Raw genomic sequence first — 19,841 nt, 5'->3', positions numbered from 1 at the left:
TCCAATGCACGTGACAAATTGTGTTAAAAAAGAACAACAAAAAAACCCAGTCGACAATTATTTATATTTTTTTCTCTTCTTAGCGCACCGTAATTCTTTTTTTCCCATCGAGTTATTGCCGGACAAAGTCAAAGGCCGTCTTTTTACTTTAAAATAAAAATCAGAACGGAAAGCGCAGAGGCACGAGCTGCAATGTGTTTCCAATTCCGACTCCACGGTCTAATTGCCGGTTGTGAGCCTAAGTGCGTTACTGCCCACTGTGGTTGTACATCATTTGGGTTTCGCATACACACACACACACGCGTGCGCGCGCGGTGGTATAATGCACACGTATATAAAGTGAGACGGAGGAGCGGTGGGAATGATTCACTCTCACCCACCCGGCCCACACACCCCCATCCCCCAACCCCCCCGAGGCGATGCTGTGAATTGTAGCATTCAGCATCGCGAGTCGATTAAACAGATCTTTTTTTTGTTTTAACATTGTGAAAAGTAGCAGTGCCTCTAGTGGCTGTGGGAATTTGCTGTGAGCCCTCTCCATGCAACTACAAATAAAAGAAAAAAAACCCCCATCAATTTTTATCCACGGGTTTTGATGCATGTGTCGTGAGATTAATTAGAATTGATTTTTTTTTTATTCCACGACTGACGTTTAAAGCACAAAACGGAATGGCACCCGTTCACTTGCCAGAGGCATATTGCCTCCCCATCAGCCTCGGCGTGCACTGCAGTCAGCTGACGGTGGCAGGCCCTGCTATGCGTTCACGCTCAGCGCTGGGTTTTTATGTTTGGGCTCCGCGATTGTGGAACTCTCTTCCCGATCGCGTCAGAGCTTCTTACGCCCACACTGGCTACTTTAAAATCAAGGCTTGAGGCCTATTTCTATACTTGAGCCCTCCTGATTTTATTCTGGCACCGTTTAATTAGTTTACCTTTTTGCTCGTTGTTCCTTCTCTATGAGTGTTTTTTTTTATTTTGTGAGTGTTGTCTTTGTAAATGCTTGTTCTATCTTAACTTGTATGAAATGGCCTCTTGACCCATGGTAGCATTGAAAGGCACCCAAACTAAGGTGAAGCTTAACGACTATAAATGTATCGAACAGATTTGTAAGCACTGCCATGTAGGGATCATTACCAATCTAGGAGCATCGCATTTACAAACATTCACGTGTTTAGAAAAGTAGCAATAACTGTGAAAATTGTTCAGTGTCAATCAAGATGGCCGTGAGAGTTAAACTCGACTTTGATCGGTGTTAAATCTACAGATGGTCAGGGATAAAATATGACCGATAACCTCAGCTGCTTATACGACTGTGTAACCTGGGACTGTTGCTGTGTATCCCGCGACACTGCGCTGCCGTGTACTGACAAGAATAACAAACGACATAGCCCTGCGCTCAGCGTTAATATTCCCTTAAAATCGATCGGCCCTGCACCAAACGCAACCCTAACTGGAAAAAAGAACCTGGAAAGAACAACAACAACGACCCATGAATATTACTCCCAGCAGTCAATACAAACAGGAAACTTAAAGCGCTTACACGTTTACATTATTTTTAAGTTTAGCGATTAACTTATCGCTTTGCACAGCTCATGCGAAATCACCTACGTGCAAGGGCTAGGTGCCAGGGAGCAGCTGTGTCCACAGTCGGGATCTTTTATAAAACTTTCGCGTCATTAATTTTATTTAGCCACTTTTCTATCGAGAGTCGTAACAACGGCGCAGCGTACATCGTATGGGGCCCTGGTGCAAGGAATTAAACTGCGCCAATCTCGTTCCAATTCCACCCCCCAAACCCCTTTCGGCCTCCCTCTTCATTGCCTGCCATCTACGCACACCGTGCAGTTGCACCGCCTGCACACGCACCAGGAACGTCACACGGGTTGCTGCGGATACCTTGGTCACTCGAGGAGACCCGGAGAGACCTTCCGAGTGTGAATGTGGTGAGCAGCTTCCAGCGATCGAGAGGCGAGTGAACACCTGTCCACTGTTACCCATTCCCTGGAAAATGTCCCTGAAATTCATTCCGCATATCCTGAAGATCTTGGCCGGGTATCAAAACTTAACATTGTACTGTAACCCACGGCTATTCATGTCTACATCATCATTATTATCATATGCGAGTTGACGGGTCTCCACGCAAGTCCTCTGGGTCTCTTTGCAAGTCTGCATCTCCGAAATTCGCTCCGCATTTCCCGAAGCTCTGGTGCCCGGACATCAAAACGTCACGTCGCACTTCATAAGACGCCGCTTCAATTCCTACGCGCGACATCGCCACCGCCTGCGCCAGGGTCACACATGTGGGGGGGCACGGGGGCCCAGGGCAAATAACACCGCATGGGCCGCCCCCCCCCCCCCCCCATCCCCTATGCATTCAGACTCAACCGTAAGGATCACACTTGACGGTGTGATGCCAAAGTGAGGGGGCCCCTCTAAAGTGCAGGGCTCGGGGCGGTCTCCCAAATTCGCCCGTTACCCAGGAAAATGGCTCTGGCCTGTTTGCTCGACGGCCACACTCCAGAACGTGCCACGCTGCCGAACATGGCGTGCGCCGAACGTGCCATGCGTTCACCCCCGCGCGTGAGTGCGCCCGGCTGACAGGAGAGGGCCTCCGCATGGCTGCAACTCCACCCCCCTCCCCGTGACTGCGCTCGGTAGAGAAATCCACCGTGAGGGAGACCGCCGGTGCCGCGGGTGTCCGCGGGTCGCGTACCGGAGCAGCGCAGCTTCTTGCTCTTGATCTGACCGATGCGCTTGTTGGCGAGGCGGCGTGGGCTGGCGCAACGGGCGCCGCTCGTCTCGATGGGGTTGGCGTGGAGGTAGTCGGCCAGCCACTTGAGGTGGCAGTCGCAGATGAAGGGGTTCTGGGCCAGGTGGCTTCGTGGTGGGGAAGCGAGCCGGCGGGCACGGGGATCGTGCGTGCGTTTTGTGCGTGCGTGAGTGTGCGTGAGTGTGTATAAGCGTGGCGTGCAGGTTGTACGGAAGTAGGTACATGCGTGTGAGTGTGCGTGTGTGTAGGCAAGGCCGCAGTCATGTACAGCATTCACGAGGGGGGGGGGGGGTGTGGGGGCACACAGCGAGCAGAAATGCAGAAAGTCAGAATTATGATTCTCCGGAGATTGTGCAGAAAAACGTTTATAAAAATGGTGCGGCTGTTTCATGTTATCGCTGAAGATCGCAAACATTCACGAGAATCATATGCATATGGCTATTATTTTCCATGATAAAAACAGCTCGTTTTACATATCTATAAGTGCGTGTTTGTCATTCCTGGAACTGCTTATGGGTGGGTGTGTGCATCTGGTGTATGTGCGCACATGAGTGTGTACTTACACATGTGTGCCTGTGATTATGCTGCACACGTGTGCGTGTGAGAGTATGTTGCACACGTGTGCGTGTGAGAGTATGTTAGTGTGTGTAATGCTTGCGTGTGTGTACGTGGGAATGGTAGTGTAGCGGTTAGCTCGCTGCGCTACGATCCCCGCTCACGGCCAACACCAGTGACGATTATCTGAACCAGTCCTGGGCCACCCCTAGGTCGACTTAGCCTCAAATGAGTACCCTGGTGTGGTGTGCAAACATCGGCACTACAGGGAGACAAAGGCGGTCGGGTGAGGTGCTGCTGTGCCGGCCTTCATTGGGTGCTCGCTAAGAGCACTTGCCCCAACAGTCTGTTAAGGCTATACAGGGGATCTCCGTCTTTGTCTTTGTGTGCGTACATGTGCGCGTGTGTGTCTGTGCGTGTGTGTGTGCGCATGCGTACGTGCTTTTGTGCGTGCATGTGTGTGCGTGCATGTGTATGCGTGTGTGCGTGTATGTGCGTGCGTATGTGCTTCTGTGGGTGCATGTGTGTGCGTGCATGTGTGTGCGTGCATGTGTGTGCGTGTGTGTGCGTGCATGTGTGTGAGTGCATGTGTGTGCATGTGTGTGCGTGCATGTGTGTGAGTGCATGTGTGTGCGTGCATGTGGGTGCATGTGTGTGCGTGCATGTATGTTATCGTGGCCTCTTGAGCCGCCACTCACAGCGTTTTGACTTGGCGGAGAGGCGTGAACGTGCCCTTGCCCAGCGTCTGCAGCTTGTTGTCGTAGAGCGACAGCAGCTGCAGGTTCTGCAGGTCCTGGAAGGCGTCGACGCGGATGCACGTGATCTTGTTGGCGTTGAGAAGCCTGAGAGCCGCACAAAGACAAAGACCCCCGTATAGTGCCGTTAGCGAGAACCTAGAAAGGGCGGCATGGTACACGAGGGGAATGGGTGACCAGCACCACGCCCGGTTGCCTTTCTCTCCCTCGTGGCGATGTTTACACACTGCACCAGGGTAGTCATTTGAGGCCGAGTCGACATAGGGCAGGTCCAGAACTGGTTCAGCGGGAATCAAACTCGGGTCGCCCGGTTCGTAGCCCAATGCATCAACCGCTAGGCCACCGCTCCCCATTCACGTACGTCCACATACACACACGCAGGGAAGGAAAAGGTGTCAAGTTGTCTGGGCTCTATGGGCGACCTCAATTTAAAGGGAGGGGTAAGTCAGGTCTCCTGCTATATGCCGTGAAATCCGACACGGGGTAAGAAGGGCTTGTCGAGAAGAGAAATCTTCTTTTTCAAGATAGACACCTGGGACAAATGGTCGTCTCAGAAGAGAAGAGACACGTTAAATTCTAAATTCGGAATTGAGCAGCAAACGGAACGGCGAACACGACCCGGAGTGCGAGAGACGGTGCCGTGCTCGTGGGACAAATTAAAAACCCCACATCAGACGTTACTCGACAGCCAACGCCATCGTAGCGGGAGATTCTTCAGCTCAACGAATTAAAAAAATGCCGAGTTGAACGTCAGCGGCCACAGAATCTAGACAGTGAAACAAATTAAAAAACGCGGCTGTATAAATTAAAATTCACATACATAAAGTGGAACACAAGATATTAATTACAAATCGTGGAGGCAGTGCTGAAGTGATTAACGTTTTGCGCTATGCACCCATGTGTCTGAGTTAGATTCCCAGCCACGACTAACATCAGTAGCGAGTGATATCCACTCGTGGTGGTGGTGGTGGTCTCGGTGTTACATGGTGGTGGTCTCGATGTTACATGGTGGTGGTGGTGGTGGTGGTCTCGATGTTACGTGGTGGTGGTCTCGATGCTACATGGTGGTGGTCTCGATGTTACGTGGTGGTGGTGGTGGTCTCGATGTTACGTGGTGGTGGTCTCGATGTTACATGGTGGTGGTCTCGATGTTACGTGGTGGTGGTGGTGGTCTCGATGTTACGTGGTGGTGGTCTCGATGTTACATGGTGGTGGTCTCGATGTTACGTGGTGGTGGTGGTGGTCTCGATGTTACGTGGTGGTGGTCTCGATGCTACATGGTGGTGGTCTCGATGTTACGTGGTGGTGGTCTCGATGTTACGTGGTGGTGGTGGTGGTGGTGGTGGTCTCGATGTTACGTGGTGGTGGTCTCGATGTTACGTGGTGGTGGTGGTGGTGGTCTCGGTGTTACATGGTGGTGGTCTCGATGTTACGTGGTGGTGGTGGTGGTCTCGATGTTACATGGTGGTGGTCTCGATGTTACGTGGTGGTGGTGGTCTCGATGTTACGTGGTGGTGGTGGTGGTCTCGATGTTACATGGTGGTGGTCTCGATGTTACGTGGTGGTGGTGGTGGTCTCGATGTTACATGGTGGTGGTCTCGATGTTACGTGGTGGTGGTGGTCTCGATGTTACGTGGTGGTGGTGGTGGTCTCGATGTTACGTGGTGGTGGTCTCGATGCTACATGGTGGTGGTCTCGATGTTACGTGGTGGTGGTGGTGGTGGTCTCGATGTTACGTGGTGGTGGTCTCGGTGTTACATGGTGGTGGTCTCGATGTTACGTGGTGGTGGTGGTGGTCTCGATGTTACGTGGTGGTGATGGTGGTGGTCTCGATGTTACATGGTGGTGGTCTCGATGTTACGTGGTGGTGGTCTCGGTGTTACATGGTCGTGGTCTCGATGTTACGTGGTGGTGGTGGTCTCGATGTTACGTGGTGGTATGGTGGTGGCCTCGATGTTACGTGATCCCAACTGAAAATGCACGGCGACCGCGCTTTCCGGATCGTGGGGGTCTCCTTCGCATGAAGCGATGCCCGAGCGGACGAACTCAAAAACGATGAACACCTCGAATTCGGCCACTCCGAGTGACACCGAAACGTCCACAGCGCGACAGAGACGCCTTCGGCGCCATTGTGCGTTTCTTCAATGACTATTTACACGACGACGGTTGGTCCGCCCCTCGCTTCTCCAACCGCCACTGACCAGGGGTGGGTGGGCAAGGCACGCAGTGGACAGCCGAGTGGATACAGCAGACTCCACTGTCGTACCGTATACATCTGTGCTCCACGGCCTGCGCTGCCCACCGCCAACTAACCGGCAAGATCAAACAACCCCCAAGCCGGGCGCAGACGGCACGGGGAGGCCCCCAGCCAGCAGTGGACTGACAAAAAGGGCCGCACGTGCGCATAACGGCGGTGATGATGATGAAAGTGGAGAGAGTCTCTGCGCTACGTGGATGCGCACAGCTGCCCATTGTGCTCCCCTTAATATTTGATCTGGTTGCCTCCGACTCAACGGGGTCTCACCTGGTTAAACAAACTCCGTGCATTGAATTACGCGGGCAAGTGGCTTGCGGAAACCAGGGGATTACCGCTCCAGTGCAGCATAATCTGACTCTATCTGCTTATCGTGATGAGGTGTTAGGGCCGAAGATTGACCAAGATCTTTGCTCCGTGCCGCCCACTGCCACCCTATTAATGTTGTTTGATTAAAGCGACACGCAATCCAACAGAACAAACAGCTCTCATCTCGTAGATGCACGCCTGGGCTGCACGTCCTGTCCTAGGCCGCTTATCGAGAGTTTTTTTTACTTCTTCTCATCGTCGTCGTCATCAGCCATTATCAATCCACCGCTGAACGTGGCTGAACATGGCCCTGCCCGAACCGTTGCCATCACTCACAATGTATCAATCCCGCCTGGCACCTTTGCGCAGGAGCTGATTTCATTGCTCCATCTCCCCGGCGGATGCGTCCCACTGCAAGGTTGCCCAAACCATCAATATCCGTGACCATCGGGTCGTTCTCTAGCGACGTGTCCTGCCAAATTTAGTCTCAAGCTTCGTTATTGAGGATATCAACTTGGAGAGTCAAAGAGGTCGTGGGGTGGGTCGTCATTTATGGCGCTCGCGCGATGTCACTGTGACGGCATCCCCACGCTGATGAATACAATTATCAATGCAGTGATGTCCCTACAGCGCCATGAAGGAGTGTCTGGCTGTGATTTGAAAGTCTTTTGCAACATTAATGGAGCTTTGAAACCCACGGTGGTATAACGTCGTCATCCCCGTCATCACTAAATGTTCTCCCATTTGCCGTCCGTATTACTTTGAGCAGTCACTGCTGGTCAGCTGGTGATGGCTTCTGCGTAATCTCTCTGCTTAAAGAGGTCTTGGAATGGGGTCCATTTCCATTGGCAGCCTTGAGACGGCAGCATAAATTCCACGTTCTGATGGCAGGGTCAAGTCTCTCTGTAGAACAACCACTTTAGACAGCCGCCCGACATTGAAACCTAACGTGTGCGCGACCAGCCGGAAAGTATCTGACCCACAGGAAGAAATTCCACATTCCTATGGGCAGGATCCAGTCTGTCTAAGGCAAACACTGGCCAGGAACTGTAAACAAAACCCGCCGGTGAGCAGCGAGGCGTATGTGTGTAAAATAATGGGGAGATAGGAAAAGTTGGAAAAAAAAATTGTTTCTGTTTTACTTGCACTGATTTGATTAACTCAGAGAGAGATTTTTTTTTTACTTTTTCAAAACGGACCCGGGGGGGGGGGGGGGAGGGAACTGCGCCTTCTCACACAAGCAGCCAGACTGCTGGCCGGTCACCGCAGCTGCCGCCCGCAGCAACGATGCCCCCACGCTGGCTGCCGCTTCGCCTCTAATCGCGGGCATTCTCCGTGAAGCCTCGCGGGTGCAGAGGCCGCGCGTTCTTACCGACAATTACACAGCCGGGGTGGGGATCATTAGTTCATTAGCAGCGCGGCCCAGGCTCTCGCCAGCCACCCCCCCCCACCTCTCCACCCGCTCGCTCGCAACTTCAAATAATGCAGCCGAACGCCTTTTGGTATCGGTCAGGGCCTTCCCAGGGGCAGAATCAGAACGCAGCTAAAAGCTCCAGGCATGTTCGTCAAGAGCGGGCTCGTGGAGGGGGGAAAAAAGTTAAAGCCGAAAGAGAAAAAAAAAAGCTTTAGAGAGAGACAAAAAAATCTGAAAGAAAGAAATGAAAATGAAATGAACACCGAGCCTCAACTCTAATCTAAATACTTTCAATTATGAGACGACCCCCTACGTTCCTATGCTTGGGCTGCACGTTGAGCGAGCTGTCAAGAGGAGGAGGAGAGGAAACGCTGGATGGGGGCCGGGGGGAGGGGGGCGGGGGGGGGGGCAGAGGGGGGGGGGGGCAGGGGGGGACCTTTTGGGGGAAGTGGCCGAGGGGACTTCAAAGCTGTAAAGTGAGATGCTATCGCTCACGGTGGGGGCGGCTGAGTGAGCACGTGGGGCCTGGTCACTACAGAGCCTCCACTCCACGCAGCTCGCTCGCTCGCTCTCTCTCTCGACATGAAAGGCCGTTGTGCGACATGAACCGGCTCTTACGACGCGCCGGGCTGGCGGACTGCGAAGCCGAGAAGCGTGGCACTGTGCCATCCGCCAGCCGCTTCCAGTGCCCCCCCCCCTTTCACAGCGAAAGAATGGGGGGGGGGGGGAGAGCAGAACATTAAAAAAAAGTAAACACAGAGATGGCCGGGCAGCTGAGGGGTCGGAGCGCTGAGACGGTGGCACCGCCCAACCGAATGTGAGATTTACGTGCCCGGTGATTACACCGTATTCCTTCTGAAGTGCGGGAGAGTTCATGATCTACACCTGGTTGCCAATGTCTGAACAAGAAAATAAACCTCCCTTGGATTAAGTTTGGTTTTCTCTTAATTTTTCCACAAAATTTCAGGTTCGAAAATAAAAAAAAAATAGAAATGTTGGTTGGACTGCCATGTGATGATCATTTATCCGTAGAAGGCATGTGCGACAACTCATCGGTTCTCGTACCAGACGGGACCCCAGAAGTAGTTCTGTGAAATCTGCTTCCATGGGCCATTCTCTAACACAATTTGATAAAAGTTCCCAAATGACGTGGACAGCACAGTTGGAAACACATTTGGAAAAGGACGCAGCACAATTAATTTTTTAGTTAGACCCAACAAACAGGAGTGCATTCATCAGGAGGTGATGCACCTCTAAGTGTCCGGCAGGGGGGTGCGGGGACAGACCATCCGGGCTGTTCCCCAACAAGACTCTGTTACAGACCTCGAGCCAAGTGAGACGTGCGCGCGTGTTCGTGTGCGTGCGTGCGTGCGTGCGTCGACACCACTCGTGACCCCGCGATCTGGGAAAGGATGCGATGGCTTTGATCTCCAAGCCTCCACTCACGTGTTGACAAACCCGATGGCTTGTCTTGCTCCACAGAAGGGCTTCTGGCCCCCCGCAAAGGTGAAGGCAGCTGGTTTTGTCTGAGTAAAATGGCCAAAAGAGTGGACTCCTAAAAGCCGCAGTGTTTATTTAACCAACAGCACAGTTCGTACAAGTGACAGAGAACTGGCTATTGATATAGATTGCCTTGCTTGATCATGGGGCCTGGTCTACTTGTTAGGGGTATTGCAATTCACACGATTGACATCCCTACGATATAATTGTCATGATTCGAGGTTGTGATTCAATTCAGGAATCAATTCTCTTTTGTTTACATCGTGATGAATTGCAGCAACTTCCCTCGGTTAGAGAGAGCTCTGCGGACACGTGGCGTTCAACGCGTGCACCAAATCAAACCTCATTGACTTTCAAGCCACGTGCAATTTGATGGGACGTGTCGTGAGGCTAAGGGCCGATGTGAATCAATGTATCATGTACTGCCAAGGTTCGGTTATGAAAGGTTCGAAAACAGATTCGTAGCGTTGCTATGGCCGTTCACAAGTTGATCCGTCAAAGACGTAAACACGGGCGTTCACAATGACGTCACCAAACCGACATTAACATTCAATTCTATAGTTTTTTTCTGCCTGCTCTTGGCAGCTAAAGTCATTTCAACGGACATCCAATAACAAAACAACATAGCTGATTTAATGTTACTGTTGAAAAAAAAGTCATATTTTTGCAAGACATTTCATTTTTTCTTCGAATTAAAAAAAGCCCTCTGCAAACAAATACATATTCCCCATGCGTGCTGGGTCCCAGCGATGTTCTAGATACGACGATAAGAGCCATTTTTTTCTTCAAATTTCCTGATGGTGCGGCACGGCGTGTGTATGTGTGCGGCTTTATATGAATGTAAACATACACACGTGAATAATTGGTTAAAAGAGACATATCGGTTTTCTGTGTTTATACTTCGGTTACACTTCGTGTGTGGCAAGAGTATGCTGTGTTTATCTCAGTGGATTGTGTGCGCATGTGCAAGAGCTTGTGCGTGTGTGAGTGCTTTCGCGTTCGCATTGTGCGAGTGCGCTAACGGAATGCGGGGAGTGGTGGTGCATTGCTTAGTGCACTGCGATACGAGCCAGGCAACCTAAGTCTGATCTGCAGCCAAGGCTAATATGATTGATGAGTGATATCTGAACCGGTCCTGAGATTCCCTGAAGTCGACGCGGCATCAAAACGAGGACGCAGAGCAGTAGTACGAGGCACACCACCCCGACCCGTGTCATCTTGGTATATTTTGGTGCTCACCAACAATATTTGCCTCAACAGTCCCTGTAGCTATACAGGGCATCTTTATCTTTGTGGTAAATGGATGCATACTACTTTATGCACTTCACTATAATTCTAGCAACTTTGGGTTCAATTCCTGTCCTTGCACATCACCAATGGCAATTGGTATTGAAATGTGACCTGTGCCAATGCTAGCTCGACTCAGTCTAATGTTACTACCTCGTGCATTAGTGCGAGCTACAGCGATTCTGAGAAGACAAAGGTGGTCAAGGTGGCACGTCACCGGCTGCCCTCTCGAGCCTCACGACGGACTTTACTGGGTGCCCGCAGTCGCCCACGACAGTTGCTCGTGGCCACGAAGGGCGACCTTTGCCCTCTCGTCACCCGCCCCCCAACCAACTCACGCCCCCCCCCCCCCAGACGCATTTGGCCCCGCAAGTCAAAGCATTTTTTAAAAATATTTAATTTGATTAAAATATATAAAAATATTAAATTCGCCGGTCCCAAATACGGGTGAGGCGGCAAGCACGGTCGTCCATGCAACGACCGCGGGGTACAATTACCCACGCGCTTGCAGAACAATTAGGCGCGTTATTTCAAATATGAACTCACATGCCCCCCTCTGCATTGCCTTTTGTTCTTTGGCTCTCTAATCTGCGTGCCGCGCGCACGCGGCCCAATTACAATTCGGCGTTTATCTTGAGACTCAAGAAGAGAGCCCTTGCTGCACAAACACAACGATAATTACAGCCTGGGAGGAACATTCAAGACACAAAGAATACAATTTTGAACATTACTTCGTGATTGTACTTCACATTGTTCGTAGTAATAATAAGTAATAATTTAGATTTTTTATTTCTATTTTATAATTCCCTGAACACGGCCAGTGGGCCAGAAAGTCAAGATCTTTCTTTCTCCCTTCTCAGTGACAGTGAAAAAAAACCACCGCTGATATAATTATCAATGAATCTGTCACGCATTGTGTACTTGGGTGAAGCGGTGGCACACTGGTTAGCGCACTGCACTATGCACTCGGCAGCCTGCATATCATTTCAGATCACGACTAACATCAGTAGGGAATATCTCAATGCATCCTGAGGCCCTCCACCCACCACCACCACACTGAGCAGCGTGGTGAAGTATGATTAAACAGCTCTCGATAACTGACACAGGATGAGGATGCCTCCTTCGGCCAATGGCTCCAAAGTCCTGTAACATGCACGTAATACGCATTCACAGGATGCAGCAATTCTTCACACTCCGTTACCATTTACTGCTGTGAGATCAATGCAGCGCGCCGCTACTCACAGGAGCTGGAGGGAGTAGAGTCCGCTGAACAGGCCCTTCGGCAGGTCGGTGATCTTGTTCCCGTACAGGACCCTGCGGAGGGAGACAACGGCCCGGCCACCGTGAATCTCTGCACAGAGGAACGGAACCAGGTGGCGACCGACCCGGTCACAGGCGGTGTTGTAAACCGCCCCTCTCCTCCTCGCTCGCGTTGCCAGCGCGATGCCACCGGGGTCACCGCGTGCGGCAGGTGGGTGACAAGGACAATCCACGCAGAGATGCCCTCTCTCGCACGGCGCAGAAGCCCAGTACTTCACCCAGCACAGCGGTGGGGTTTGGGGGAGGGTTAGGGATGGGCACTGTGTAGAGGGGGGGGGGGGAAGAGCAGGAGGAGGGGGGGCAGGAGTAGGAGGATCGCAGGGTGAATTATGGGGACGTTGGCTGAGACGCTGAACCAGCACCAATGAGAGTCTGGGTTTTGAATCCCTGGCTTCAGCTGCACGTCGTCAAAATGTGACCTCAGGCGGAGAAAGTTGGCGGTGCCAGCCTGGTCACCAATGGCCGCTTAAAATATAACCGTGTTGAATTTATTTCACTCGTTGCAGTTGCGAGACTTCATTTTTTTTATACTTCGAAGACAAAAGTCTCGTAATGGCATAATTAACAACATGACTCATCACATTCGTGAATAAAACTGCGGCCTTAAAAAAATTATACATCAGTGGCCAAAATAGTTTTGAGCAATTGCCATTCTTCATAGCACACAAGTAAAGGGCAATTGTTTGAAACGCCACCACTAAAATATGTATTTGTTTCCTTTTAATGCCACTGTGTTGTAGACGAATTGGGGTCGAGTCTATGCTTGTGCACCACTGCCAATGCAGCAGCAGCATCGCCAAATCATTGATTCCATTTTAGCTTGGGGTGGGCTGTTTAGATGATCGAACTCCGTGTCCTCCTGTGGTGTCAGGGCCGCCCAACTGAGGCTTAATTGAAAGGTCCCAATTGAGACTCGGATTTAATACCATCTATCCCGTTGACACGCAATGGACACTCGTTGCGGAGTGTGTGAACGGCGTTCCTCCACTGTGAACGAAAGAAACGAACTGAAGTGGCTTCAGAAGTAGATCCGTAACATCTTCTGGAGTGCTTCCTTCGACACGGTGATCCGGTGCAGGCCACGAATACTCTCAACGGTAACGTCGTCATCGGGAAACAATGCCAGCAGGCATTATTCAAATTAAATGCCAATGCAAAGTAGGCATACAATTTTCATCAATCATAAACAAGTGGATTCCCAAAAGCGCGATTGCATGCATGCATCATGAGCATTACAATCGAGTTTAGGCTACAACCCCATGCGTCATGGCACACCTACTCAACAATAATTACAAATCGCATACATTGCCTCCGAGTAACACTACACCCCGCGAAGGATAACAATATGAATGGTGATAACAATAGCATAGGGCAAAGGTCGAGCACAAGTGATTTCTTGCCTAAATGAGCATTGTTTACGGCCCTAAGCAAGTGGTGACAATTCAAAATTCCGATAGCGGGGGCAGAGGGGGGCGGAGGGGGGGCAGCGTGTCTCAATGGGAAAACCACTGTTGACTTCGCCACAAAGCAGTACTCGTTTTATCGACCCCAAGAGGGGTTGATGGTTTTTAACCAACCCCCGAAACAGGCTTTGAACCCCTCAAATCCCCCGGACTGCGAGGCCGTGCTCGCCACGTGGTCGAAGTAAAAAGTTATTAACAATCAAAATAATAATCACGACCGCGACGATGATCGCAACCAATAGTTCATTAGAACGCAAGACCGTCAACCCTCGTGCACACGTGGGCAGACGGCGGTCTGCCACGGGGAGACCGGGGCCGTGCCGCGCTGGGTGCCGGCGTCGCTAACGGTGGGGACGTGGCCTTGCCCCCGCCGCCACCGCCGCATTAGCATTCCTGGGGCCAGCTGGAACGTATATCGCCGCTTGTTTGCGAGGGGGGGCCTGGCACTCAGTGGGGGTGCCATGAGATGTATAACAACGTCTCATTATGTTTGCCTTTCTCCCCACAGCCCCCCTCCCCACCCTCTCCCCCTACCCCTTCACTTTCTTCCCTTTCTTCTTTCAGCTCATCCACGTTTTTTTCTGCAAATGTTTAATTCGTCCTCTTATTTTTTCATTTGTTAGCGATTATCCTTCTAAGCTCTCTTTTCTTTTCCTCTTACGCTGCTTTGTCTTTCATTCCAATAATTGCGCCACCATTTCCCTGTTTGTCCCATTTTTACGTTATTCAATTTAAGCATTTTTAAACGATCTTTTTTGTTGTTTGTCTACAAACAGTCTAACCGCCCTCTTTATTCCCACTTTCTCAATTTCCCTCCTTTTCTCCGCTTGCCGCCGCACCGATTTATACATTTCTTTCGCGGCCTAACGACGAGGGATACACGGCAGTAGCTCTCGGGATTGCTCCTTGCGTGACCCGAGCCTCGCCGGGAGCCCAGCGATCGGCAAACTCCGTACCCCATGGTGGTAGGAAATGAGCTAAGGAGCCAAAGGGACAAAAAATTGAACACTTGACTTTGGCAAAAAAAAAAAACCCACTCTTAGTTGGAGTTGTCAGTCTTTTCACCTCTCTACTACACGAGCCAACTTCCCACACGATGCCCTCATGCCCCCCCCACCCCAACCTTCCCCACCCCCCACACCACCCTTGCCCTTTTCTTCCCTCAACTCCACTTCCATCTTCAATTGACTCCTGGTAAATGTAATCGGAACCGCGTGAGTCAGGATTGTCTAATTTGTCTGGAATTAGTCAAAATAAAAAAAAAATGTGCGTGGTGCACGCGGAACCGAAGCTCCGGGCGGCTGCTCACTGAGAGCAACTATCGTGGTGGTGGTGGTGGTGGCACTGCTAGCGGTGGCAGTGATGTGGGAATTCGGTGACAAATTCAAAAGTTAATTCGCGGAGAAGTGGCCGGGTGGTTCAGGAGGTTAATGCTGCTGCCAGCGGACACTGGACCAGAACCGTCCGAGACCCTGGGTTCGAGTCTGGGTTTGAGCCATCCGTGATGGTACCAGGCTCGCAAGTGTTAACGAGATGAGAGCCTTAGCCTGGTCACTGGAGACTGCACAAATAAAACACTGGATTTTCACTCAAACAGCGAGTGTGTCATTGACATTAACACGCCCTGTGCACTGCTACCAACGCAGCATCACAATTGTATTTGTTTAAACAATTACACACGTAGCCGCGTCGGGGCCTAGCATAGGGCACGGCGATACTCGGAATCCGACAGAGCGCGGCAGCTCCTTCTCGACACGTCCACTGCCACTGCATCGCAGTTGCCGAATTATGCAAGATCATTCAATTTCATTCAATTTCATTCAATTTAATTCAATTTAATTCAATTTCCCCCACTTGCACGCAGGTGAGGGCTGACCGAGTGACAACGCCTCCCTCGTGTAGGACACGCCAGTGACCCTAACGGTAAGTGACCTCTATTGGTTTCAGGTGTGCCCTGAGACGTGGGGTAGGGCACCGACGTGCGTACAATGGCCCACTATCGAGAAACAGTGGCGTGGGGGTCTGTAGGGGTCTGAGTCGCGGCGCACAGTGAGCCCCGTGGTCACGACTGCTGACATGTGCCTCGGGGAGGCCGAGCTGGCTTGGATCTCCCACAAAACCACTGCTCCCACAAAACCACTGCTCCTACAAAATCACTGCTCTCCCACCAAACCACTGCTCCCACAAAACCACTGCTCCCACAAAACCACTGCTCCCACAAAACCACTGCTCCTACAAAATCACTGCTCTCCCACCAAACCACTGCTCCCACAAAACCACTTCTCCTACAAAATCACTGCTCTCCCACAAAACCACTGCTCCCACAAAACCACTGCTCCTACAAAATCACTGCTCTCCCACAAAACCACTGCTCCCACAAAACCACTGCTCCTACAAAATCACTGCTCTCCCACCAAACCACTGCTCCCATCGAGGCAACAGCGTTCTGCTTAATCCCACGAATGTCTGAGGTGTCACCTCAACCTCGCCTCCTATCCTCTAACCTCTTTCTCTGTTTCATGCCCCAACCGTGCCTCACCCCCCCCCCCACACACAGACTTGTTAAAAGATTGGAGCCGCCCCAAGGAACGTAACAAGGACCAGCTCCACGACGATTCGCACATTGCCACGTTCTGCAGAGTGTGCGGATGGTGATGAACATATTCATGGATTGAGCAACACGACAAAATAAAATCCTGTTTTCTATCGCAGAGATCCTGGAGAACTCTGGGGTAAAATAACAAAAAACAAAACCCCATTTTTTAAATTGTAAAATGCACCTCGTTGGCAAAAGAATGATCCTTTCATATTCCTTCCTTCGTTCATTCTCTCCAAGCTCACAGTCTAACTGGCAGCAAATCAAATCGCCTTGATCTGCCCCGTGCCATGAAAAGTGGCATAAATAATAAAAGGGAATGTTTAACCGCTCGCCGCTCGCGATCTCGGGATAAGGCCCCCCCCCCCCCGCCCGGACCTGCCAGGCAGCGTCAACTCAGGTGCGTGACCACCCAGTGGCTCCGGCAGCAGGGGCGATAGGAGGCTAACCAAAGCCGAGATGTAAATCGTGGGCAACACGGCGACAGAAGATTGACGTGACCTGGCCTGATAGACATCGGCGAGAGAAATACTCTTTCCTAGACACATGCTGCTTTCGGTGAGAATTACATTAGATCAGGAAAAGAGCGGTCTGGACTTTATTACAACATCGCACGCATGCCGACACGCGTGCTCGTCTGTGTACGCGCGTGTCTCTACACGTTGGTAAGGATTAGCGCTGTTGTCATCGTCAGCCGTGGCCTATCCACTGCTGGATGAAGGCATTCCCGCCCCAAAGCCGTCACCATCACGCGATGCCTGGGACAGAGTGATAAATCCACGTAGCGCCTGCCTGCGCGCGAGTTAACTTCGTTGCTCCATCTCTCTCCAATGGACGTCCTCTCGGGCGCGTTCAATTCCACACACCGAGGAGCGGAGTTAAGTATAAATTTAAAAAAATATGGAATTTAATCATTTCCTTTCCGAATGCAGGAAAATAAAATTGTTGTTTCCCGAATAATGGCAGCTGCTTAAAATGTCATGTTCTCTCTCTCTCTCTTACTCTAAGCGTGTATATTAAAGGTAACATAAAAGTTGCGTTATTTGTGTGGTCGCTGAAGTAGCAACATTCCAACTCAGTGCGTACATGGATAGAGTGTCTACAGGCACTCACAGAAAGGCTTCTTACAGCTGAGAAAATTAATCAATAAACGAGAGGGATATAATTCCGCTCTTGGCAAGGGCCTGACTTTTTCGAAGCATGAAAAATTAGACGGAATATTTAAGCTATTAATTAAACGGGTGGCTTGCATCACATGCTTGTTGAGTGTGCTTATGTGTGCGTGTGTGCATGCAGCCATGTATTCAATGTGTCTGAATGTGTATATAGTGTGGGGAATGGTGGTGTAGCGATTAACGCACTGCGCTACGAACTTGGCGACCCGGGTTCGATTCCCGCTCACAGCGAACACCAGTGACGATATTTTGAACCGGTCTTGTGCCTCCCCTACGTCGACTCAGCCTCAAATGAGTACCCGGTGAAAAGTGTAAACATCGCCACTGGGGAGACAAAGGCGGCCGGGAGTGGTGTTGGCCACCCACCCCCTCGTGTGCCGTGTCGGCCTTTATAGGTGCTCGCTAGCAGCACTTGCCCCAACAGTCTGTTAAAGGCAGCACGGGGAATTTTTGTTGTCTTCATGGTAGTTTGTATGCATACGTGCGTGTGTTGCACTGTGCGTTTGTGTGTGCATTTGTGTGTGTGAAAGGTTACACGGTGGGGGGGGGGGGGAATCTCTGTCTTTGTGCTTGCACACCAAACAAACGACGCGACGAGACAGACCGTGTCGGCGGTAACTCACAGGGAGTTGAGGAACCGCAGGCCCTGGAAGGCGTCGGCAGCGATCTCGGTGATCTGGTTGTTGCTCAAATCTCTGCAAAGCAAAAAAAAAGGAAATAAAAACACGAAACGGGAGGAGACGCAAGCAGGGTGTTAGGGGACAGAGGAGCGAACGGATGAACACGAAAGGTGAGCGTGAGGATGTGAGCATGGGGAGGTGGCGGGGGGGGGTGGACGATGAACCCGGACAGCCTGAGGTCTATTCCCAGCTGGGGTTAACGTCAGTGGTGAGTCACCCCCCAACCCCACCTTCACCAACCCGCACTGCTCCAATCCGATGAGGTATGGTGAAACAGCCACCACAACCCACATGGAGGAGGCCCTCATCCAGCAGCGGACTGACAAAGCACCGTAAATTATTACAGTAAACTTGTGTATTACACTTCTTTATAGTTTATTTATTTTGACCCTCTGGAGGGTTTAAACAGCTTCATTTTGGCCTGATGCATGAAATGTAAAAGATGTTTATTTGCTTGTAAATCTTGCAAGGGCATGCACTATTAAAAACCTCACCCTAGCATAAATAAAATGTCTGAACCGATGCCGCGAAGAACTGAGACGTCCTACGAAAAGCCGTGCGAGCGCGATTGAAACCATCTCGTTCTCAAAACATGAAAAAAAGCACACGGAGACTGCGGCGCGCGATCCACCGCAGGAAAAGACGGCGCGATGATCGATCCTCGGCCTCTTGGCCATTAAAAGTCGTTCCCTGATGTTTTTTCACGTTCAACAGCTCGGCAAGCTCAGCAGCCGTTTCTCCCTCCTCCTCGCTGGGTCACCGTTCCAGCGGCCGTGATTAACAGCGCGGCGGACGTTCAAGCAGAAGCTTAAAATCGATGCTCACGGTCGGTGGGCGGGTGGGGGGGTGGTAGTATGGGGTGGGGGGATGGAACTAAAAAGGTGGATGCCCCTTTGTTACCGCCGCCGCGTATTTCTGCGCTGTGCTGCTGCGGGAGCGGAGAGATTAAACAAACCGTTCAAACAAGGGGCACTCACATCCTGCGCAGTTTCTTGTAGGGGCTGAAGGCTCCGGGAGGGATCATCTTGATGGAGTTCTGTTCCAGGCGCCTGGGAGAGATGCGGGAAAAAATAACACGACGCACGCGGTCAACGCGTTCGCTCGATCGCAGACGCGTGTCGCTGGAACGGAGGCTGCTGCTGCTGCTGCGGTGGTGGTAGGGCATGGTTGGCATTGGCCCTGATGCAAGGAATTAAATGTGAGGGCCGCACCCCTTCCCCCATCTCCCCCTTGTTCAATTTCCTCCTCCTCCTCCTCCTCTTTGCCGCCCGGTGCCTGGGACCCTGCGGCGCATACCCCCCGGTGCACTCGCAGCGACTCCGCTCGCCTGCAGAATTCCCAAAGCCCAGGCACAGTCACAAAAGGCTGTCTCGTCAAAAGTTGCCCCTCGGCCCCGTGCTTTGTCCGTTCCTCAAGGATTTGCCGTGGAGCGGACGGAATTGCGGACGAGCGACGCGGTACTAATTTAGCTCGTAAAAATTACACGCTCTCACGATCAATCGATCCCGTCGTGCAAGCAATGATCGATTATTTACCATTCGTACCGAGTCACGGCCGTTGTTCGACCGTAGCACAGCATGATGGCCGTGCCTCCGTCGTGGAACGGAGGTGGCCTTGACCGATCGTGACATCACACGCCAATGCGGCGAGCCGCGGCCATGCATCGAAGTCGGCTTTCCTCCGGGCTCGAAGCAGCGGTGCGCGCTAACCACCGAGCCGCCGCTCCGAGTCCACTCATTTAATCATTCAGCACCGGGCGAGGG

General features: G+C 51.5%; 1 protein-coding gene across 1 annotated transcript in view; it reads right to left on the bottom strand.

Annotated features, from left to right (window-relative positions):
* LOC144931374 (slit homolog 2 protein-like) overlaps window positions 1-19,841 on the bottom strand; it is a 242,288-nt gene that overhangs the window by 63,845 nt on the left and 158,602 nt on the right. Inside the window, exons 9-13 of the mRNA XM_078855179.1 lie at window positions 19,056-19,127; window positions 18,022-18,093; window positions 12,087-12,158; window positions 4,024-4,167; window positions 2,714-2,877 (exon numbers count right to left, since the gene is read on the bottom strand). Of these exons, the coding sequence (XP_078711305.1) occupies window positions 2,714-2,877; window positions 4,024-4,167; window positions 12,087-12,158; window positions 18,022-18,093; window positions 19,056-19,127 (524 nt within the window). The remainder of the gene's footprint in view (window positions 1-2,713; window positions 2,878-4,023; window positions 4,168-12,086; window positions 12,159-18,021; window positions 18,094-19,055; window positions 19,128-19,841) is intronic.

The sequence above is a fragment of the Lampetra fluviatilis genome, chromosome 4 (assembly GCF_964198595.1).
Source record: "Lampetra fluviatilis chromosome 4, kcLamFluv1.1, whole genome shotgun sequence".
NCBI classification, from domain to species: Eukaryota; Metazoa; Chordata; class Hyperoartia; order Petromyzontiformes; family Petromyzontidae; genus Lampetra; species Lampetra fluviatilis.
This window is presented reverse-complemented; position numbering and strand designations above follow the sequence as displayed.